Source organism: Bos indicus, chromosome 14 (genome assembly GCF_029378745.1).
Source record: "Bos indicus isolate NIAB-ARS_2022 breed Sahiwal x Tharparkar chromosome 14, NIAB-ARS_B.indTharparkar_mat_pri_1.0, whole genome shotgun sequence".
Lineage (NCBI taxonomy): Eukaryota > Metazoa > Chordata > Mammalia > Artiodactyla > Bovidae > Bos > Bos indicus.
Window position 1 is genome coordinate 36,839,870 of NC_091773.1, and position 9,345 is coordinate 36,849,214.

At 41.7% G+C, this 9,345-nt stretch overlaps 1 protein-coding gene across 1 annotated transcript; it reads left to right on the forward strand.

The window, feature by feature from the left end:
* Positions 1-2,669: 2,669 nt before the first annotated feature.
* On the forward strand, positions 2,670-3,269 carry LOC109569462 (thymosin beta-4-like). The gene has a single exon (XM_070802687.1). The coding sequence runs from the start codon at positions 2,705-2,707 to the stop codon at positions 2,837-2,839; it is 135 nt and encodes a 44-aa protein (XP_070658788.1). The 5' UTR covers positions 2,670-2,704; the 3' UTR covers positions 2,840-3,269.
* The last annotated feature ends 6,076 nt before the right edge of the window (positions 3,270-9,345 follow it).

Sequence of the window (9,345 nt, forward strand, 5' to 3'; positions counted from 1 at the left end):
GAGCCAGTCAACTAGCATCAAAGCCAGACTCAGTGTAATTTGGTTCCATTGAGCTGGACAAATAATAAAGAAAAGAACATTTAGTCACCACTGGAGTATTTGGGCTTTAGTGCAGTCATAAAATCTGGACAATAACCAAAGATCAGATCAGATCAGTCGCTCAGTTGTGTCTGACTCTTTGCGACCCCATGGATTGCAGCACGCCAGGCCTCCCTGTCCATCACCAACTCCCAGGGTTCACTCAGACTCATGTTCATCGAGTCAGTGATGCCATCCAACCATCTCATCCTCTGTCGTCCCCTTCTCCTCCTGCCCCCAATCCCTCCCAGTATCAGAGTCTTTTCCAATGAGTCAGCTCTTTGCAGGAGGTGGCCAAAGTACTGGAGTTTCAGCTTTAGCATCATTCCTTCCAAAGAAATCCCAGGGCTGATCTCCTTCACAATGGACTGGTTGGATCTCCTTGCAGTCCAAGGGACTCTCAAGAGTCTTCTCCAACACCACAGTTTAAAAGCATCAATTCTTTGGCGCTCAGCCTTCTTCACAGTCCAACTCTCACATCCATACATGACCACAGGAAAAACCATAGCCTTGACTAGACAAACCTTTGTTGGCAAAGTAACGTCTCTGCTTTTGAATATGCTATCTAGGTTGGTCATAACTTTCCTTCCAAGGAGTAAGCGTCTTTTAATTTCATGGCTGCAGTCACCATCTGCAGTGATTTTGGAGCCCAGAAAAATAAAGTCTGACACTGTTTCCACTGTTTCCCCATCTATTTCCCATGAAGTGATGGGACCAGATGCCATGATCTTCGTTTTCTGAATGTTGAGCTTTAAGCCAACTTTTTCACTCTCCACTTTCACTTTCATCAAGAGGCTTTTGAGTTCCTCTTCACTTTCTGCCATAAGGGTGGTGTCATCTGCATATCTGAGGTTATTGATATTTCTCCCGGCAAGCTTGATTCCAGCTTGTGCTTCTTCCAGCCCAGCGTTTCTCATGATGTACTCTGCATATAATTTAAATAAACAGGGTGACAATATACAGCCTTGACGTACTCCTTTTCCTATTTGGAATCAGTCTGTTGTTCCATGTCCAGTTCTAACTGTCGCTTCCTGACCTGCATACAAATTTCTCAAGAGGCAGATCAGGTGGTCTGGTATTCCCATCTCTTTCAGAATTTTCCACAGTTTCTTGTGATCCACACAGTCAAAGGCTTTGGCATAGTCAGTAAAGCAGAAATAGATGTTTTTCTGGAACTCTCTTGCTTTTTCAATGATCCAGCAGATGTTGGCAATTTGATCTCTGGTTCCTCTGCCTTTTCTAAAACCAGCTTGAACATCAGGATAGGAGATAGGAAAGTGCAAGTCTCAATGTGAACAAGGACAGCTAAGCTGAAGCAACACATGAATTGGAGGTGGGACATAGTGGAAAATACGGTGTGGCCTGTGGACACTGGGAGGCTTTAGGTGGTTAAAACCACAGATCTTACTGAACTTTCATAGGTTCTATGTTGGCAGTCAAAAGGGGCATTTGGATTAGCTAACAATTGTTTTGTGTTTTTTTTTTTTAATTGGGGTATAGTTGGCTTACAATGTTGTGTTAGTTTCTCCTGTACAACAAAGTAAATCAGCTATATATAAACATATATCCCCTCCCTCTTGGACCTCCCTCCCACTCCATCCCCATCCCACCCACTTAGGTCATCATGAAGCCCCAAGCTGAGCTCCCTGTGCTATATGGCAGGTTCCCACTAGCTATTTTCTGCATGATAGTGCGTATATATGTTAATCCCAGTCTCCCAACCCACCCCCTTCCCTCCTCACACCCACATATCCGTTCTCTGCATCTGCATCTCTACTCCTGACCTGCAAATAGGTTCACCTGTACCATTTTTCTAGATTCCATATATACACGTTAATATATGATATTTGTTTTTCTCTTTCTGACTTACTCCATTCTGTTTGACAGACTTTCGGTCCATCCACATCTCTTCAGATGACACAACTTGGTTTCTTTTCATGGCTAATTAATGGTCCATTGTATACAGGTGCCATGTCTTCTTCATCCTTTCATCTACTGATGCTAATGGTTGTTCTGAAATCAGTTCTATTCCAGTAGGACATCATGAAATGAGTGGGAAATGAGTGGAAAGCCCTATCCTCACAAATGAACAACCAAATTCTCCCCACTAGTTAGTTTCCCTTCTGGATTAGAGCACTCAATGTGTGTATTACAATGCGTACCATAAGAACACGTTGGAAGATTTCAATGCTAGGACCGCTCTCACAGCAAGGGAGGCCACGTACACTGCTGTGCCATGGCAGAGAGAATAGCGAAGCCACTTAGAGTCCACAGTTTACTACCGGTTTCATTTTGGATTTTCGCTTTTTAAAGAAAATATTTCTGCAAACTTTTCTAATGTTGACTAAAATACATTAGAAAATACGTCTTCCATCTCAATGAAGTATTAAATCCCCTATAAAAATCACCCTCACTGGCAAGTGAGTAACTCACTCCAGTTTTTTAAAATTTAGGTGAAAATCACATAACATAAAATCAACCACTTTAACACGAACAATTCAGCCAACTGAATTGTTGGCTAACTCAACACAAGACTCAGTGCAATTCGGTTTTATACAGCTGGACAGATGATGAAGAAAAAAAAAGACTTCACTCGCTTGCAGTTCGCTCCGCGCCCTCTGCAACCATGTCTGACAAACCCAATATGGCTGAGATTGAGAAGTTCGATAAGTCGAAATTGAAGAAAACGGAAACGCAAGAGAAAAATCCACTGCCTTCGAAAGAAACGATTGAACAGGAGAAGCAAGCAGGCGAGTCGTAATGAAGCGTGCGCCACCAGTATGCACTGTACATTCCACAAGCATTGCCTTCTTATTTTACTTCTTTTAGCTGTTTAACTTTGTAAGATGCAAAGAGGTTGGATCGAGTTTAAATGACTGTGCTACCCCTTTTCACATCAAAGAATGGAGAACTACTGACAACGTAGGCCGCGCCTGCCTCTCCCATCTGCCTGTGTGGCTGGCAGGGAAGGAAAAGAACTTGCATGTTGGTGAAGGAGGAAGCTGGGTGGGACGACAGTGAAATCTAGAGTAAAAAGCTGGTCCAAGGTGTTCTGCGGGCTGTAAAATGCAGTTTAATCAGAGTGCCATTTTTTTTTTGTTGTTCAAATGATTTTAATTATTGGAATGCACAATTTTTTTATTATGCAAATAAAAAGTTTTAAAACCTGAAAAAAAAAAGAAAAAGAACAACACTTAGTTACCACCAGAATATTTGAGGCTGTAATGGGGATAATAAAAGCTAGACTGTAGTGGTATTTAGTACAGTCATGATATTGTGAGACCATCACTTCTATCTAGTTTCAAAACATTTTCATAATCCCAAAAGGAAACCCTGTACCTATTAAGCAGTTACTCCTAAATCTTCCTACCTCTAGCTCCTGGCCGCTACCAACCTGCGTTCTGTCTCAGTGGATTTACCTATTCTGAGTATTTCATATAAATGGAATCATACTATGTGAGACTTTTAGGGGTCTAGTTTCTTTTCTGTATCATAGTATTTTCATGGTTCATCCAGGTTGTATAAAAGTATGTATGCATAGTTCATTCTTTTTTAATGATTGAATAATATTCCATTGTATGGGGATACTGTATTTTGTTTGCCTATTCATCTGTTGATGGACATTTAGGCTGTTTGGGCCATTGTGAGTAACACTGCTGTGAACACACACGTACATATGTATTTGTTTGAATGCCTATTTTCAATAGGGTTTATACCTTGGGAGTGGAATTATAGAATCACATGGTAATTTTACACTAACTTGTTGCTGCTAAGTTGTTTCAGCCGTGTCTGACTCTTAGCGACCCCATGGACTGCAGCCTACCAGGCTCCTCCATCCATGGGATTCTCCAGGCAAGAGTACTGGAGTGGGGTGCCATTGCCTTCACTAATTTGTTGAGGAATTGCCAAAACGTCTTTCACAGGAGCTGCACCATTTTACAGTCCCATCATGTCTCAATTCCTTCACAGCCTCACTGATACTTGCTATTTCCCTTTTTGTCAGTGTTGGTTTTCGTTTGTTTCTTTGTTTTGGTTTGGTCCTAGCCATCCTTGTGAATGTGAAGTGATGTCTCACTGTGGTTGTGACTTGCCTTTCCCTGATGACTAATAATTCTGAATGTCTTTGTGTGTGTAGATTGGCCATTTGTACAATTGACCCTGAGATTTTGCATATGCAGATTCAACCAACCTCAGGTCATGTAGTACTATAATAGGCATATATTTTTTTGAAAAAATCCATCTATAAGTAGATGCATGTTTTCAAACCCATGTTTTTCAAGGGTTGATTGTATACCTTCTTTGAGAAAATGCCTTCAAGTTGTTTGCCCATATTTTAATGGTACTGTTTGTAATTCACTTTTTAAAAGTGGTGTTGGGGATTTCCCTGGCAATCCAGTGGTTAAGATTCTGGGTTTCCAGTGCAGAGGGTGCAAGTTCAATTCCTGGTCAGGGAACTAAGATCCCACATGCCACATGGTGTGGCCAAAAAAAAGAGAAAATAGTGATGTTTATTGCTTCACAAAACTATTCCCGGTTGGTATTTTCTAATTTGGGGAGAGCAGTGAGGGTCAGCATGTTGACTCTATCTCTCACCTTGACCCTATCCTAAGAGATGCCATCCTCTGATCCCAATCCCATAGAAGAACCAAGCTCACATGTATTGAGTACTGACTATGTGCTATGTGTGTGTGTGTGTTAGTTGCTCAAATGGTCTGACTCTTTGCGACCCCATGAATTATAGCCCACCAAGTGCTGTGATTCATGGGGTCGCAAAGAGTTGGACACGACCTGAGCGACTGATCTGATCTGATCTGAAGCTCCTCTGTCCATGGGATTTCCCAGGCAAGAATACTGGAATGGGTTGCCATTTCCTTCTCCAGAGGATCTTCCCAACCCAGGGACTGAACCCAGGTCTCCTGCATTTCAGGCATATTCTTAACCATCTGAGCCACCAGGGAAGCCCCCTGTGTGTTTCCTATGTGCTAGACACTGTTTTAAGTGCTTTTACCTTTATTAACAGGCTTCCTTGGTGGCTGAGTGGTAAAGAATCCATCTGCCAATGCAAGAGACACGAGTTTTCAGTCCCTGCATCAGGAAGATCCCCTGCAGGAGGAAATGGCAACCCACTCTAGTATTCTTGCCTGGGAAATTCCATGGACAGAGGAGCCTGGCAGGCTATAGTCCATGGGGTTGCAGAGTCAGACACAACATAGCAACTAAACAACAACAACCTTTATTAACTCATCTAATCATCATAAAAATTCAATGCAATACATTTCATAGAGGAGAAAACCAAGGTTTAAAAGGCATTAAGTGACTTTGCTTCAGATCCTCTAGCTAGAAAGTGGTGAAGCTGGGATTTAAACCCAATTCAGATGACAGGCATCAGGAGAGGGACAATGTTAGACTGAGTCAATCATCAGCTCAAATTTTTCCCCTGTTTCTAAAAGGTGGTTTCTAGGTTGGTTTTTACTCCAGAATTTTTGAAGGTTATGAGGACAGGAAGATGAACTACTTTGTACAGAGCTAAACTTTCTCAAGACAGTAGCCAGCATGTGAGAGCCTTTAAATTTTATCTACAAAAATAGGTGTGGGCAAAAATAAGCACCCCTGCAGGTAAAATGGACAAATTTTAGTGAAAAACGGAGAATTTTCAGTAATGAATGGGATTAGCGATAGAGAAGAAGAATAGGGGTGCAGCTTTAGGAGGACTAAAACCAGCTACTCCATGGAAAGAACTATGACTGTTCATGCCACTGTCATCGGGAAAATAGGTGAACCTGCTGAATGCCTCGTAAAAAAGTCACTGGGTGTAGGGACTTCCCTGGTGGTCAGGGGCTAAGTCTCTGTGCTCCCAGTGCTGGTGGCCCAGGTACCATCCCTAGTCAGTGAACTATTAATAGATCCCACATGCCACACTAAGACCCAGCACAGCCAAATAGATGAACAAATATTTCAAAGGTCATCAGTAGAAAGATGGTACTAATGAATCTGTTTACAGGGCAGCAGTAGAGACAAACACATAGCAACAGACTTGTGGGCCCAGGGCACGGGCCAGGACGGAGAGGGCGGGGTGGACGGAGAGAGCAGCATGGAAACATACACACCACCATTTGTAAAACAGACAGTCAGTGCGAATTTGCTGTTTGACTTGGGGAGCTCAAACCGGGACTCTGTGATAACATAGAGGGGTGGGATGGGGTGGGAGGGAGGCTCAAGGAAGAGGGGACATGTATACCTATGACTGATCCATGTTGACGTATGGCAGAAATCAACACAATAATTATCCTTCAAGTAACAATAAATTAATTGAGAAAAAAATAAAAAGTCATCAGGTGTAACCTAAAGAAAACCAGGGCACCAAATTTGCTCACCAGGGATTTAAAAAAAAAAAAAAAGAAAGCTCATCAATCTGTTCTATACTTAACACAGAAGAAAATGTCAAAAAGTCAATCCAATTACACAGAGAAAAGTTTTTTGTAACTAGATTCATTAAGCACAGGATGTGCACAAACTTCTTCCCAAAAGTATGCTAAGTAGCCTTTGAGGATATTATTGGCTCAATGAAATGTATTAATAAACCTAAAAACTTTAATACGTTTTAATATGAGTGAGTCATCAGCATGAGATACACCTTTTTCATCCCAAAGCTGTCTTTCCCCCACCCACTTCCATGCCTTTACTTCCTCCCTATCCCTTTCTTTTAAGTTTTTTCCTCTCATTAAAAATTGCTTGTAACTTTTTAGCAAGAATTGAAGTCTATAAGAAACTGTCACAAACTGGAGAACTAAATGCCAGGAAATAGAAAGGAGTTGGGAAAACAACTCTCAACTTTGGAGCAAAGCAGAGAGTAAAACTGGCAAGGAACAGATTGAGAGCAAATTGCTCTGGAGTTTGAGTCTGTGGTTCACGCCTGATACTAACTGGACTTTGTAAACAGCCAGCCACCTAGCATATAGACTTTCATTTTTGAAGTATCAGTGGGCCTAGAACAAGTGGATGTTTGACCAAGATACGTGTTAGAGACAACTGTGAAATTCACAACTACCCAAGCAAATACAACTCAGGAAAAAGGGCAGAGAGAAGTGAAAGTTTCCTCGTCTTTTAATCACCTGTTATTCCATTAGGCATGTCAAATGATGCTCTTTTCAGAGCCTGTTTCATCAACAGGTGGATAGATATGATCCATGGGAAAGTTGCTGGAGGGAAGAGATATTGCTAGACAGAGAGTTAGGAAAGCCGTCCCTGCGGAGTATGGTCTGGAAAAGGATCTGTAAGGAAGAGACAGGGGTGATCAGGCAGGAAGGATGTGGGAGGCTCTTCCAGCCGTGGTGGGGGTGAGAACAGAGACATCCTGAGGAACCAGGGAGAGGTCAAGAGTGTGTCTGCTTAGGAAAAATGAGAAAGGGAGCTTGACGAGAGAGTCACAATGTCACGTGCACAAATGCAGAGAAAAAAGCAGACTTGTGAGCAGGAAAAGAGAGGTGTGCCCGGTCAGGAAGCCTGGAGAGTGAGATATTCCGGAGCAGCATTTTGGACTCAAAAAGTCAAGAGCATTGTGCTGCTAAGAGTGTGAGTGAAAGCCTGCAGAACCTTGACAAGGTCTGTCCTTTGAAGCAGGTCTCTGTTTGAGTCAGCACATGTTGGAAAACTTCAATGCAACAGTAATTGACACAGGTTAATTATCATCCCCTTCTCTGTGATGTATTTGATTGGCAGCAAGAGGGGTTAAAGACCACTGGGTAGAGCAGTGGTTCTCAACTTCAGGGTGGGTTCTGCCCCTCCCAGAGGACACTTGGCTATGTCTGGGAATAGTTCTGATGGGAACTATTAATGGGTGGGGGGCATTGGAGTCTAATCGGTAGAGGATGGGGATGCTGCTAAACACCCTCCAATGCTTAGGACGCCCCAGCAAAGTTTCATCCAGTCTAAAATGCCAACAGGGCCAAGACAGAGAATCTCTGGAAGAGACTGACGTGTCTTTTTCTTCCCAATGCTCCACATGCATGCACGCACACACACTCACACACATGTATATACACGCTGAACTCAGGAATCCACTCTGAGCCCCAGATGTCAGGGTGTTGGGCTGTCATCTGGAGGCCAGAGAGTGACTGAATAATGACAACAAAAAATAGCTACCCGTTTTGAGTATCATGTGCTGGTTGCCAATCTTGACACATCTCTCATTTAATTCCAGCAGCAGCCTAGCTGGTTAGGAACTCGCAGTTCACTTTCACAGAGGAAGAGCCCGAGACTGCAGAATCCTGTAAGACAGGGACCACATCTCCCTCGCCTTTGAAATTCAACTCCTGGCACATGGGTTGACACCCAGTAAGTGTTTGTTGAATGACTACTCTGTTGGAAAGTCAGCCTCAACACAAGGTTTTGATGATTCAGAAGGTCTGGTGGGGGCTTCCACTCAGCACTTCTGTTTCTCAAAAGGGTTGGCACAGTTCTTCAAAGCCATCACTCTGCCAAAACATCAGGTTTCGGTTACTTCAGGCATGGTACTTGGTGACTTGCACCAACAGATGAAGAGAGTCGTGATATTTGTCAGAAAAGAACTTGATGGAGAGACAATTTTCTCTGCCCTTTGATATGCTTCTATTTTTAAAATTCAGAATAATAATCTACATGTTAAGCACTGTAAAAATTTTTTTACATTTTTTCAGCTTTAAGTAAACATTTATTTTACAATTTTTATTGAAATATAGTTAACTTACAATGTAGAATTAGTTTCAGGTACACAGCAAAGTGATTCAGTTATACATATACATATAAATATATATATATATTTTATACTCTCTTCCATTATAGATTATTGTAAGGTACTGAGTATTATTCCCTGTGCTATATGGTAGGCCCTTGTTGGTTATCTATTTTATAGACAGTAGTGTGTATATGTTAATATCAACCTCCTAATTTATTTTAATTGCCTTTTCCCCTTTAGCAACCATGAGTTTATTTTCTATGTCTGTGGGTCTATTTCAGTTTTGTAAATAAGTTCATTTGTGTGTTTTTTTAGATTCCACAAATAAGAAATATCATATGATCCTTGTCTTAAAAACTTAAAATTTTTAATGAACATGTTTATGTATTATTTTAAAGTAAAAATTAATTTAAAATCCAGTCAAGGGAATTCCCTGGTGGTCCAGTGGTTAGGACTTTGCACTTTCAGTATGGAGGGCCTATGTTCGATCCTTGGCTGGGGAACTAAGATTCTGCAAGTCACACAGTGTAGCCAAAAACTTTTAAAAATTAACA